Below are 14,547 nucleotides of genomic sequence, written 5' to 3'. Positions count from 1 at the left end.
CAATGGTAAATACAACATATTACTTTGTGTTGCACTTATTACTATTACTATACTCATGCATTTGACTATTACTGATGTTTTTGAGGCAGTTGTGTCCAATCTTAGTTCACTGATATGCTATATTTATATTACTACTAGCCTACATCAGAAAAAATTGTCAGAATCAGCTTTATTGGCCATGTATGTGAACACATACAAGGAATTTGACTCTGTTTTTTTCTTTGCTCACAATGCACATAGACATAAACATAAACATAACATAACAAACATTCAATTAGAAAGAACAAGAACAACAAAGAACAGTAAGTTAAAGAATGGTATAAAAATAAATAAGTGAAGTATTCAGAGGTCCGGACTATATATATCTATATATAGATATATAGATATATATAGATATATATAGTCCAGACCTCTGAACACCTCTGAACACTTCAGTATCTATATATATATATATGTACACATACATACATACATACATACATACATATACATTTATACATACATATATTTATATTATTTATATTATTTACAGTGAGGATTTATGTTGTTCAATTATGTACAGGTAGTATACTGACCATGATAAGAAATTATAAAGCATATAAATTGCAATTTAGTTTAAAATATGGCAAACTTTGCAATCTAATGATGGAAATGAAACTAAAATAAGTTGGTTCGATGATGTACATACACATAAGAATAATAATTTTGGGTGTTGCTGTGAGCCTCAGTAGGCTCATCATTAACCACATTTTTGTGCTTGAAATGAGGCACAAAGACAGCTCCAGAGACAGCTCCCCTTGCCATAATATTGTAAACCTGGTTTTGAAAGAGCTAAATAAAGGTTACATTTACTGTTATTATTGTGTTATATGATTTAATAAGCCACCCCCCTCTACAAATTTACACTGCTGTCTAAAAACTAGGAGCAGTCTTGCAACAAAAACCTTGAAAAGAAAAGTGTTTACATTGTTTGTTATGTGGGCCATCTCGTTGGAGAGTCTCGTGGGGCTAGTGGGTGCATTACTACGCCAAGTCTGAAGAGGGCAGCACTACCACAGATGGCGCTTTCCTCTTCTGCTCACAAACACAATGCAACCTCAACTTCCGTGCAGGAGTTTTCAAACAACACTAGCTAGCCAGCTAGCCGTTAAACATTTTTGCTCAGGGAACTACGGCAAACTTTGCTGAGTTTTGGGTGAGATTTGTGTTCGAAAGTCTTTTTTATTCATTTTGAAACTATTTACCCTCGCCTGTGAGTGTTTCTCGTGACTTAAACAAACATAGAAAGCTTGGCTGTGTTGGTAGGAAAGCGGCAAGACAGCTACGCTAAAATGCTAACAGACGCTCGGCAGTTGGCTTTGTTTCATACATCCCAACCGATGCTAACGCTAACCGGTTGAGTTTGCTCCTGTTCCAGTTTAAGGCTTGTTGGAAGTGCGCGATGGGCTGCTGCTATTTACTGTAACTCGGGTTAATTGCGTGTACACCGAGACAAAATTCCCCAGCTAGTTTAACCATTGTCAATTGTGTGTTTGTAGCTAGCGGGCTAGCCTGTTGTTAAACCAGCAGCGATGTCAGCGAGCTCTAAGAGGAGAAGAGCCACTTCACCCTCCAGCAGTGTGAGTGGAGGAGGCGACCTCGACGATACCTCCTCCTCTACTCCTGGAAGTGGCAGAAAAAGAAGAAGGACATCCAATGCTCCTCCTGTAGATACGGTAATTAAATGCGCTTAATGCATTGTATGCTTTATTTAGATCGGGTTTTGTTTAACCGATCTTAAAAGAGCGCTTCAGCTTTTTACGTGTGCGCTAGTAAACACTAGAGATTGTGTTTACTCTCCAGATTGCTGTATGCCATGAGCTGTTCAACGCTGTCAGGGACCACAAGGATGACCAAGGAAGGCAACTTTGTGAAGTTTTCCTTAGGGTACCAAAGAGAAGGTATTGTAACGTAAAGAGAAGAGTAAAGGTTAACAGAGATTTGACTGTCTGACTGGAGGTTGCATTGATGTCTGATCTCGCTTGTTCTCTTTCAGGAATCAGCCTGATTATTATGAAGTGGTGTCCCAGCCAATTGATATGACAAAAATTCAGTATAAACTAAAGTCAGATGATTATACTGATGTTGAGCAGCTTACTGCAGACTTCCAGCTCATGTTCAACAATGCCAAAACATTCTACAAGGTGGGTAGACAAAAGAGGCAGGTGCAGCATTTCTGTCACAGTAATTAAGTGTTTATTATTCTTTTAAGTCCGTTGACTTTGAGCTTGGTCTCCATTTTCCCATGACAATATTCCTTTGCATTCTCAACAATTCAGAGTGACAGCGAGGAGTATCAAGCTGCATGCAGGTTGTGGCAGGTATATTTACAAACAAGGACTGAGTTTGTGCAACCTGGAGATGGAGATGAGGATGATGAAGATGCGGATGATATGATGGATAATCCAGGAATGTCAACCGAAGATGAGGTAAATTCTTTTCCTGAAGTATTGCTAAGGTGCCCTGTCATGTCTTTGTACTTAATATAACATTTCCAACATTTTTAAATGATGGGGATGTTTTTGTATTAACTAGGTCAAAAATGCTTTTCAAAGAAATGTTGTGTAATGACGCTACAGGGGAACTAATATACACTTTTTCTTTGTTTGTTTTAGACCTCAACCAGCAGTTTGAAGGAGGTGTTGGAGCAACTCTTGGAGGCTGTGGTTTCACACGCCGATCCCTCAGGGCGTCTAGTCAGTGAACTGTTCCAGAAACTGCCTTCCAAAGTGGTAAGTCCTTTTTTGTGCTTTGGACATCAAATAATGCCCCTGGAATTCCTGACATTTACAGTCTTTTCTGTCTCTCTTAGCATTACCCAGACTACTATGCCATTATAAAGGAGCCAATAGATCTGAGAACGATCGCTCAAAGAATACAGGTAGTTTCTTCATTTCAATTTTCTTAAAATTTTTGTTTTGATTTTAAGATCTTTGTGATGTTTTATTATAACCAGCACTACTTTACATTTTTTACATAGATTGGATACTATAAAAGTGTCAATGCTATGGCAAAGGATGTTGACCTGATGGCCAAAAATGCCAAAACATACAATGAACCAGGATCTCAGGTTTTCAAGGTAACCTCCTTTTCTTGATTTTCTTTGTTTTTTTAAGATGTAACATCCCAAATCTCAACAGTAGTTCTCTTCACTTTATAGGATGCAAACACCATTAAAAAAGTCTTCATCCAGCGGAAGACTGAACTTGAACACGCTGAACCCACTAAATCTAGTCTGCGCATCAGGTATTAAATCACAGCTGCTTTGTTTTTTAGTATATTGCTTTTGTCTAAGTTACAAATCTTTTCCCTCACAGAAAACAGATTGTTTTTCTTCATGGCTGGTATTTTTTGTTTTTGCTTCCGTTTAGAAATCGCAGGTCGGGCCAGGGGGAGCGACTCTCTGGCGTCAGCGTAGCTCTTCACTATGGCTCAGAGAGTGAGGATGACCCTGTACTCTCTGGTAAGTATGAGCGCTTTAGGCATCAGTGAAATTGACCTTGTGTTGTGTGTTTAAAAAAAACAGTACGTCATGTAAATGTTTGCAGGCTCTGTTTGCTATGATGAAGGAGAGTCAGAGGCCGAGAGTCAGAGTTCTAGTATGGAAATGAGCAACCCGATCTTCCAGCTGTATGAGGCTGTGAGGGGTGCCAGGAACAACCAGGGCCAGGTCTTCTCTGAGCCTTTCCAGCAGCTGCCCTCTCGCAGGGAATATCCTGACTATTATCAGCAGATCAAACAGCCCATTTCTCTGATGCAGATCAGGTAAGGAATAATCAGTTTTCTTAATTACACCTACTGGGATGGTAGATTAAAACTTTCTAAGGGAAATTCAGGGCCTTCATAACCTTTTATGTTTATTTCCAAGGGCAAAGATGAAGAATGGCGAGTATGAAACTGTGGAACAGATGGATGCTGACCTCACTCTGATGTTTGAGAACGCAAAGCGCTACAACATGCCTAACTCAAGCATTTACAAGCGGGCCTTCAGGCTTCAGCAAATCATGCAGGTAAGGACATCTGCTCTATTTTTTTAAATGTCAGGTTAAGCTGCAGGATGTTTTCACTCTAATTAGGCCAAGAATGAAAGAAATTAGCTATAACTTGAAACAGACTATGAAGCATCTTGCAGAAATAGCCCAGGGACTATAATTGTCGACTGGGGTATCCACCTGTCTGTTGATTTGTCTGTTTGTGTAGGCAAAAAAGAGGGAACTTCTGAGGAGAGATGACGAAGATGGAGACAGTATTCTGTCATCTGATGCAGGGAGCGTCAAAAGGAAAAGGTATACTTTTTTCTCCTAAATATGAAGAATCTGTAGTTAGCATGCTAATAACAACAAGATATATCACTCACTAAGCCTTGTTTGGTTTCTCAGTGTTGTCATCCAAGCTCATTCATACTCTACTTTCACTCTTCTTAAGCCACAAAAAAAATGTCAAAAAGAACCGGATGAAAGCCTTGTACGCTGCAGTGACTGAGGCCAGGGAGGCTGGCACCAATCGACGTCTTTGTGATTTGTTTATGGTCAAACCATCCAAGAAGGACTACCCTGACTATTACAAGGTCATCCTCGAACCAATGGACCTGAAGACCATTGAGCACAACATCCGCATTGAACGCTACACCACAGAGGAAGCTCTGATGGACGATATGAAGCTGATGTTCCGTAATGCCCGGCATTACAACGAGGAGGGATCTCAGGTAGACAGTGACATTAAATGTGAATTATGCATTGTTTATTTTTTCCAACTTTGGATGCAGAGCAATTTTGCCGTGTGCTATCTTTTTCTGATCTTACCAATTTTTGTGGTGGGGATTAACGTAGGTGTATAATGATGCTGATATCCTGGAGAAGATATTGAAGGACAAACGCAAGGAGATGGGACCTTCGCCTGAAGAAGAGGATGTGGGATCTCCCAAACTGAAACTCAGTAAGTATGATCAGATCAGTGATTTAACATATCTTGGCCTGTTTGCTCAAAGTCAGACTTTTCATGTTACTCCTGACTATTTTCTGAAACATACCACAACATAATAGATCTTACAGATCTTTCTAAGCTTCCAGGCAACCAAAGGACTTCGTTATTGTATAAACTATTACTCAGAAAGGCTTAAAGCAAATCAGCACTAGTTAGAATGGAACATTTAGTTTATATAAAGATAGAAATACAATGCAAATGGAAATGATTGTCCCTCTATATCTTGGCCCCTCCCATACAACCCTAAAAAAAAATGTATGTAATGTATCAGAAATTCCATAAGTATATTGTCGTGTACAGAAATGCACATTATCCAATTAAAACCAAATAGTGTAAGTTGTCCTGATGAAAGGGAAGCGGTGTTCGTTTGTCAAAATCAAGTGTTTTTGTTTTTTTGTATCTAGGAAAGCCTGGTGTTTCTCCAAAGAAGTCCAAATACCTCACGCCACTCCAGCAGAAGCTAAACGAGCTGTACGACGCTGTGCGAAACTTCACTGACAGACGAGGACGGCGTCTAAGCACAATCTTCCTCCGCCTGCCATCTCGTGCTGAGTTGCCTGACTACTATGCTACTATCAAGAAACCTGTCGATATGGAGCGCCTGCGTAGCCATATGGCAGCTGGACGTTACCAAGATGTCGAAGCCCTGGTGGAAGACTTTGCTCTCATGTTCAACAATGCCTGCATGTACAACGAGCCGGAGTCTCTTATCTATCGGGATGCTCTAGTGTTGCACCGGGTGCTGCTAGAAACACGCAAGCAGCAGGAGGGAAACGAGGACTGCGGGCCACCTGCTGTGGGACCTCTGGTGCGAGAGCTGATCAGGAACCTGTTTGTGTCCATGATGGGCCACCAGGATGAAGAGGGCCGGTGCTACAGTGACTCTTTGGCTGAGATTCCTGCTGTGGATCCGGCCGCTCCTGAGAAACCACCACTTAACTTTGATATCATCAGGATGAACGTGGACCGTGGACGCTACAGGAGACTGGACGTCTTCCAGGAACACATGTTTGAAGTTCTGGAGAAAGCAAGGAGGCTGAACAGGTATATCAGCTTATTTTGAAAAGGGCTGCCATGTGGCTATCCGAGGCACAATCAGTGAAAGTAAAGTTTTTGACTGATAATCTTACATTGAAACTGGAATTAAACAATATTTTTAGTGGGTTCAATCGTCCTTTCATACTGGATGCATGACATTTTTTTTATAACCAGTATCTGATTTCGCAATATTACTAAAAAAGTTGTAATCCTTGCGTTCTCTGTAAGAGACTGACAAAGTGTTACCAGAAATGATAAAAAGAACTTATAAGTCAAATGAGGAAGTGTGCCATTTAAAATCTCATAGACATCTATTTATGCAACTAGTTACTGGCTTTCATATTCAACTTAAGATCTTTTAAGTCTTTTGTAGCTATTCTATTACAATTTTAATAAGTTATAAAATGTAATGATAAGCAGTTCGATATTTCATGCACCATCTGACAGCCACAGATATTTGTTAAAAGAATGCTGGATTGCCTACTTTGTGCAATGCCTGTGAGTCTGCAGTGTAATCTGATTACTAATAACTTCAAGAGCCTTTCAGAAGGGTGATTGTCCTTTGACTTACACAGTTTTAAAACATAATTTTGATAAAATGATGTGCTTAGGAGTTTGAATTTAACACCTTTTTACAAGAATTTAGTGTAAAACTTTGTATAGATAATTTTACATTTTTAGTAAACTGAATTGCAAACCAACACACTGCTTCCTCAGCTAAAACTTGGCAATATCTTCCAGTCAGTATGTAAAGCATCCTGAATCTGGACTTGCTTTACAGCTAAAATGGACAGCTGCAATGTTTACCGTGTGTGTTAAGTGTTTACATCGGGGTTTTTCTTTTGCGTTTGCAGGACTGACTCAGAGATATTTGAGGATGCGGTGGAACTACAGCAATTTTTCATTAAGATCAGGGACGAGCTATGCAAGAACGGAGAGATTCTGCTCTCTTCTGCACTCAACTACACGGTAAAACATCTGCACAGTGACGTGGATCAGGAAAAGAGGGAGAAATTTCCAAAAGAGATTGAGGAGGACAAGCAAAAGACAGAGGAAGAGGGGGAGGAAAACAAAGGTGTGTGTGTGTGTGTGTGTGTGTGTGTGTGTGTGTGTGTGTGTGTGTGTGTGTGTGTGTGTGTGTGTGTGTGTGTGTGTGTGTGTGTGTGTGTGTGTGTGTGTGTGTGTGTGTGTGTGTTTGTGCCTGTGGACTTCTTGATTAATACACAGGATATGTTAAAATGTTGATGTGGTATTAATTAGATTTTTATTTTGTACGTGAAGATGGTGAGAAAATCGAGGACCTGCCAGGAGAGGCATGGCGTAGAGACTCGGAGAGAGAGCGACGGTACAGTCAAGACTGCAGCTTTGAAAACCACACCTACCACGTGGGAGACTTTGTCTATGTGGAGCCGTCGGAATCAAACCTGAAACCACACATTGTCTGTATCGAACGTCTGTGGGAAGATGAAACAGGTAATATGTTTTTTTTTTTTTCTAGCAACTTAAAAAAATGTCTGTTATTTAGCCATAATACAGGGTGTATATATAAGTACACATATGGTCTAGGGCTGCACTATATGGTAAAATAAAAAATCATATTGTGATTATTTTGACAGACATGACCTATTGATAGTGATAATATTATTATTAAGGTATGTGCTAAACATGTTCCTTTATGTCTGCAGAACAATATTTTCAGGCATCTCCACAGCACTCAATTATGATCCCGTTTTTTCATGTGACCATATTAGAATTATAAGAGTATTGTGATTAATTGCGCAGCCCAAATAAATAGACAAAATATAAAAATGTTATGCTTTTTTAATGATGCACTTCTGTCAATTCAATTAATATAAAATAAATAAAGAACAATAAACTGCCTTTTTTTTATTTTACGTTATTGGAAACTTGTAAATGTTTGTATTGAATGTTTGCAATAATGTGCTTGTCTTGTCTTTACCTGTGTGTGTGAAGGTGAAAAGTGGCTCTATGGCTGCTGGTTCTACAGACCAAGTGAAACCTTCCACCTGGCAACACGCAAGTTTCTGGAGAAGGAGGTCTTCAAGAGCGACTACTACAACAAAGTATCCATCAGTAAAGTTCTGGGCAAGTGTGTGGTCATGTTTGTGAAGGTAAGGCCCGAACAGGAACTGAACCAGATATAAAAAGAATGTTTCATTTACTTTGACATGGATCTGTTCACCTAATTGTGCCTTGTTGCTGCTTTCTATAGGATTATTTCAAAATGCAACCCGAGGGCTATGGGGCCGACGATGTGTACATCTGTGAATCCCGTTACGCTGCCAGAAACAAGTCGTTCAAGAAGATCAAGATTTGGGCCATGCCACCGAGCTCTGTGAAACTGGCCCCTCGGGAGGTGCCGCTGCCTGTTGTCCGTGTTGCTTCCATGTTTGCCAAGCCTGACCAGGACAAACCTACATTTTCATTCACAGACAGTGGCAGTTTTGTTGACAAGGTAAGGTGACACTTTTTATTGTAATCCAAATTAAAACAAAAATATGATGTCTTTGATTAGAATAATTTGCTCTAAATAAGCCGTAAATGTTTCTCTGAGTGGTCTTTCATGAACTTTAGGCCATTTGTAGAAGCAAACTAAAAGACACAGTAAAGACAAATTATAGGTACAGATAATTAAGTAACACCAAACTTCAGTACTGACCTATCTTTGGCCTAATCCCAGAAGGCCTTCAGAATCAGGACACTAACCCTCCAGGACACGTGTATATATTTCAGTGTAAAGGATAATGTTGGAGTCCAGACCTAAATGAAAAAGCACATTGTCTCCAAGCAATGCCTCATTCACAGGGGGTTAATTAACTCAAGCATGTCTTGACAGGGGCAAGCAGGGAGGCAGACAAAGTAGTTAGTTCCAAGTATGAAACAATATGAACAAACACCTGTGTGTGTGTGTGTGTGTGTGTGTGTGTGTGTGTGTGTGTGTGTGTGTGTGTGTGTGTGTGTGTGTGTGTGTGTGTGTGTAATTATTCATTTAGGAGAGAGAAGATGTCCAGATGGAGATGAGTGGAGCTGAGCCCGGCTGTCAGCACTTTGAACAGTTGCGCTACAACAACGTGTGGTATAAAGTGGGAGACTGCGTTTACATCCAGTCACATGGTCTGTCTAAGCCCCGGGTTGCCAGGTGGGTGACAGTATATTTTGTTCTGTAGTGTACAGGGTTCATATGGGGGCTGGAGATCAGTGAGGTTGTGTAGGATGCCATGTCTATTTTAATGCAAAATATTATTTCAAATTATACGTAATAATGTAAGTGCTGTAAGTTGCTGGAAGAAACTTAAAAATGCGAAAAGAAGTCCGATTGTGCTTGTAACATTGTTGCTTTATAGTTTTTACTGAGTTATAAAATCCCTTTGCTGGGCGACAGGATAGAGAAGCTGTGGGTGCAGAATGGAACTACTTTCTTCTTTGGACCCATCTTCATTCATCCCGAGGAAACAGAGCATGAACCCACAAAGATGTTCTACAAGAGAGAAGTGTTTCTGAGCCATCTGGAGGAGACCTTGCCCATGACCTGTGTCATAGGTACTGCTTTGATAACTTCACAGAATGTATGTTCTCACATCACAATGAGCCTGTACATCCTAAATGTGATGTACTTTAAGGAATTGTTAGGAAGCCGAAGCCAGCTACTGTTTGTTTCGCTTGGCACAAAGACTGGAAGCGTTGAAATGGCTTGCATGGCTCAGTCATGCTGTGACAAAATCCACCTACCAGCTCCTCTAAAGCTGACTATTTACCATGTCGTATTTAGCTGCTTGTTCCATACAAAACAAAGTATAGAAATGACAATTAAGCAGGTATGACTATTTTTTGTCTGGTTAAATTGGCTTACTGGATTTGTCACTTGTTGTCCGGCAACTGCCTCAAGCCAAGAAAAAGCTGGCAAAACCCTGATAAACTGTTGTACAATTACAATAGCTCTGCCAGAAATCTTCAAACATGACTAATTATTAAAGGGGTTTCCTTTTCCTCTCCAATTTTTGGAGTCGACATTACAGATACACAACTTACAAACAAACAAGTTTTGTCCTTTCTTTCTGCTCTCCAGGCAAATGCATGGTGTCCTCATTTAAGGACTACCTGTCATGCCGACCCACCGAGTTCTCCGAAGATGATGTCCTGCTCTGCGAGAGCCGCTACATTGACACAGAGAAGCTGATGAAAAAGTTCAAGGGTCTGAAACGCTTCTCGTACTCTACCAAAGTGGTGGAGGATGAGATCTTCTATTTCAGGTTGGCCACTCAAGCAGAGCACTGATGCTGATTGAAAACTATAGAATTTCTTTCCCAGTCTGAATTTGTATTTGTGTTCTCTTGTGCTGATTTCTTGCATAGGAAATTGATGGTGCCACAGAAGGAAGCATCACCCTTTTTGGACAAGAAGATAGATGAGCTTGAGGTTAAACTGGCAGATATTGAGGATGGCGATGATGATATGGAAGATATAGACGACGACGACGAAGCTCCAGCGACGCCTTCTATGCCTCAGATGCAAACCCCACTTGCAAGCGACATGGAACACATGCCGTACACACCTTCTCAGGTGCACATACATCTCCAAACACCCAAACCCTAAGAAGTGTTATGTCCAAAGGTTTTAAACTGCTGCTACTAATATCAACAGTAGGACACAACCTGTTTTTTTTTTAATCTGCACCTTTGTTTTTTCATGAAGTCCACTCCTAAGGTGAAGGGCTTATCCAAGAAGGAAGGGGCCAAGAGGAAGATGAACATGAGCGGCTACATCTTGTTCAGCAGTGAAATGCGAGCAGTGATTAAAGCTCGGCACCCGGACTTCTCTTTCGGGGAGTTGAGTCGACTCGTGGGTACCGAGTGGAGGAACCTTGAGGGCACCAAGAAAGCAGAATATGAAGGTGAGGAGGAGCACTGAGTGGGCATGAAAATTCTCAGAAGTGAGCTGAAGTTAAGACAGAATTTTATTTTTCTTCCAGAACGCGCAGCCAAAATAGTGGAGCAACAAGATCGTGACAGACCACCCCAGAAGCAAGGGTCCCCTAGAGCAGGTACCCCTGTAGGGGCACTGATGGGGGTGGTGCCTTCGCCTAGCACTATGGGAATGATAAACCAGACCATGTCACCTGTGTCAGGTAACCCCTCTCAGAGGCAGCACGAGTGTTTGACAACAAGGCAGCAGGGGAATGAGGCTGGACTGTTAAAAAACCGTAATCCTCTAACGTATTTACCTCAAGACTACATTCTTAAATCGACATTTTTCTTCTTTGCTGCTGTCTCACATTATTTTATGTTTATAGTTTTTATTACTACTAGATTCATATTTGCATGACATTGCCTGCATGATTGACTTTTAACCATGAATATTTTTTTTAAAAATTTCATTTAACTTTTGTTGTTGTTTCGCCTGCTAACATTTTCAGACCCATTTGTGTTGTCTGCCCCTTTCACACACTGAACTTTTAACATCAAGTAGCACTGGTTTTCGTTATCCAAACGTCTCTAATGCAGCAAATCTTACGTCAACTATCCAGTCAAGTTGCTCGACTGTACGTTATAGAAAGTTTGTTGGTTTGGTAACACTTTATTAAAGGGGCTATGTGTGACAATTTGTGTGACAATTTGAATCCCTTTGTTGGCGATTTGTTGAGTGGATTTTCACTCTTAAGTGAAAAAATAGTATTTTCCCATCTCTCTCAGTTGTCTTTACAAGCCTGTGTTTGATTTTTATAAGTTTTTAAAAGCTGCTGGACTGTGGATTTCTACGTGAAGGATTTTATAACTATTCTTTATGACTGTTCTCGAGTGCCTCATCTCAGAGCTTATCTCTGCTCTGCTATTTTAGAAATGGGGCTTCTTAACAAACTAGACGGCTTCCTGCACAAAACAGAAGTTCCACAGAGCTCATTTAAGGTCCTCGCATCTTACCATAATAAAAACAAAACAGTTAGGAAGTACATAATAGAAACTTTATTAACTATAAAAAGTCTTACAATTTAAAGTCTTACAATTTAGATCCAGTAGCCTGGATAATAATACCTGATAATAAAGAATGTTTGAAGCAAAAGCAAAGCTTAGTAAAGGTTGTTGTTTTTTATAAATATCATTAAATACATATTATTCCATTAAATGTGCATATGATGTGATTATTAGCACTTACATAGTGTTATTAACACATTGTAACATATTGTAATGTAAGCTTGTAAGAATTTATAAAGAATTTACTGCCTATTAAATGCGCCTACTACATGGACCTTAATATAAAGCGTGACCTTTTTCTTTTTGAGAGTTTGGGGGGAAAACGTACACCAGATTTACTTGATTTAAATCTCATCAAAATTCTGATTAGTTTGTAACATCTTGCAAGTCTTACACAGGAATGTTGACCCTTCTGTTGTCAATAGAGTTGAAGTTACAAATTTATAGAAATCTAATGATTTCTGTGTGAATTGACAGTTGAAAATTGTGAGAGTATTTAAGTCTGATGGTACATGTGTGAAAGGGGCCACTGTGTGCAGTAGTAGTGCATGTTATTTTTTAGAGTCAGCTGCATGTCACTTATGCATGGATTTGTTGTTGTCCTCTCCTCACACTCTTCCCCTAAGGCATGATGGGAGCTTACGGCCCACCTTACATGCCCATGCAGAGCCCCCATGAGGGCTTGTTGAGTGTGGCGACAATGCCACCTCACGCTGTAGGGGGGCCCCACCTGCCTCCTCACCATCTCCAGCAAGGTATGCCTGGGTACCCTGGCATGCTTCATCAGGGTAAGGGCCACTGTCCCAGCTGCACCTGCTCAGTCACATTCAGTCGTGTCTCTCCTGCTGGAGGGGTTTACCTGGTCCACAGGCTGCACAGCCTGACGTACTCACTGAGTAGTCGAAGCTCTCTCTGGTCTCAAACCAACTCTTCAAGTGTACTCACATGCCACACCTAAAATACACTCTCCATGTACACATTCTCAGATATAATGCATGTAAAAATGACTAACATTCAACTGATATTCAAAAACTAACATTTCCATGAGTCATTTTAAAGCTTTGATGTAGATCTCAACAAAAAGCAAACCAGCATGAATTTAACCACAGTTACTACATGCACAGAAATGCAATTTTGTCATTTAACAGGTATGATGGGCGCTGGGATGAATGGCGTGGCAGGAAGTCCTGCATCAGGCAACTATATGCAACAGGTGAGGCATGTTTCTAACTAAACTATTGATAATGATTTGTGTTCCCTGCAAAATGTATCATCAATGTTATTCTGTCATGCAGCCACTGTTTTCACTGATGGAGTCTTACAAGATGTGATCAGAATGTGTTAATTGGAAAACAAACCGTACATGGCTTTTTATTATATAGAGCATACATATTTATAATACACGTCAAGCATGTTATTTTTATATTTCACTATTCCACATGTTGTACACATGCTACAAAGTCTCATGTCATTGCTTGATTTCAGCCTGGGATGTTCAGCCCAGGACAGCATGCCCCTCCGCCATATCCAGGACAGGGGCAGCCCTCTCACCTGCAGCCCACCACTCCCATGTTTGTGGCTCCTCCACCAAAGACCCAGAGGGTGCTCCACTCAGAAGCCTACCTCAAGTACATTGAGGGCTTGAACTCAGAGTCCAACACCGTCAGCAAGTGGGACCAAATGCTCAAAGGTGGTGTTTCTGCACCAAATTTTCATTTGGGGCGCTTGTGTGTGTAGTTTCTCATAGATTTGTACATTAGCATACCACCTTATAATGTCTGTTATTAAGATATTCACCATACTAAGGTCAATACATAATGTTGATTTATACGCGTTTGCTGTTGATGGAAATTTAATTATTGTACATTACTGTAACAGTGCACAAGGGAAGCAGGATTGTTAAAGTATGAATACATATGTAGAAAGTGCTGCATTATTTTCTGTGAATTTTAAAGCACATTGGTCATCGAAGTCCTTATGAAAGAAGACCATGTCTCAATTCACCTTCTAAGAACGTACACTAATCAAAAATCTTATGTTTGCGCAACAGCTCAAAGGCGTGACGCTTACCTGACCAAAGAGCAGGAGAGCCGGCTGCCAGCTCACTGGCTCAAGAGCAAAGGGGCCCACACCACTATGGCAGACGCACTGTGGCGCCTGCGTGACCTGATGCTGCGAGACTCTTTGAACATCTGTCAGGCACACAACCTGTAACCTGTTGGACACTCACTGTACCACTATAACCAGCTCACTCACTGCTTTTATCCGCAAGCTATGGAGTTTAGAAAGGATTATAGACTATAGAAGCAATATTTTATAGTGAACCCTGATCAATTTTATATTTATTAGCTAATATGATGAACTTGATAGCTGTGTGTGTGTGTGTGTGTGTGTGCATTTTCATTTTTTTTACAGACCAGATTAATTATGCTGCAAAATCATGTTTTTTTGGCTTATTGATTCTACCAAAATAAAATTCTGATTATCATGTTAATAC

At 40.4% G+C, this 14,547-nt stretch overlaps 1 protein-coding gene across 6 annotated transcripts; it reads left to right on the top strand.

The window, feature by feature from the left end:
• The first annotated feature begins 1,070 nt into the window (after positions 1–1,070).
• pbrm1l (polybromo 1, like) lies at positions 1,071–14,544 on the top strand. Of its 6 annotated transcripts, none has more exons than XM_030418995.1 (30): positions 1,071–1,195; positions 1,539–1,715; positions 1,843–1,940; positions 2,036–2,183; positions 2,319–2,468; positions 2,655–2,771; positions 2,852–2,920; positions 3,020–3,118; positions 3,200–3,285; positions 3,411–3,502; positions 3,588–3,804; positions 3,908–4,049; positions 4,240–4,325; positions 4,465–4,744; positions 4,869–4,974; positions 5,427–6,066; positions 6,915–7,135; positions 7,342–7,533; positions 8,035–8,192; positions 8,294–8,536; positions 9,075–9,220; positions 9,464–9,621; positions 10,148–10,331; positions 10,434–10,641; positions 10,774–10,972; positions 11,051–11,122; positions 12,677–12,838; positions 13,199–13,263; positions 13,536–13,740; positions 14,101–14,544. In XM_030418995.1, exons 2-30 carry the CDS (start codon positions 1,572–1,574, stop codon positions 14,262–14,264), a joined length of 4,851 nt encoding a protein of 1,616 aa, XP_030274855.1. In that variant the 5' UTR covers positions 1,071–1,195; positions 1,539–1,571; the 3' UTR covers positions 14,265–14,544. The 6 variants fall into 6 exon arrangements, with proteins under 6 accessions (XP_030274855.1, XP_030274853.1, XP_030274851.1 ...); XM_030418993.1 differs by having other exon boundaries at positions 11,051–11,206; positions 12,677–12,805; XM_030418991.1 differs by having other exon boundaries at positions 11,051–11,206.
• Positions 14,545–14,547: the final 3 nt, after the last annotated feature.

This window comes from Sparus aurata, chromosome 6 (genome assembly GCF_900880675.1).
Source record: "Sparus aurata chromosome 6, fSpaAur1.1, whole genome shotgun sequence".
Lineage (NCBI taxonomy): Eukaryota > Metazoa > Chordata > Actinopteri > Spariformes > Sparidae > Sparus > Sparus aurata.
The sequence above is the reverse complement of the archived record's forward strand: the minus strand, read 5'-3'. Positions and strand labels throughout refer to the sequence as shown.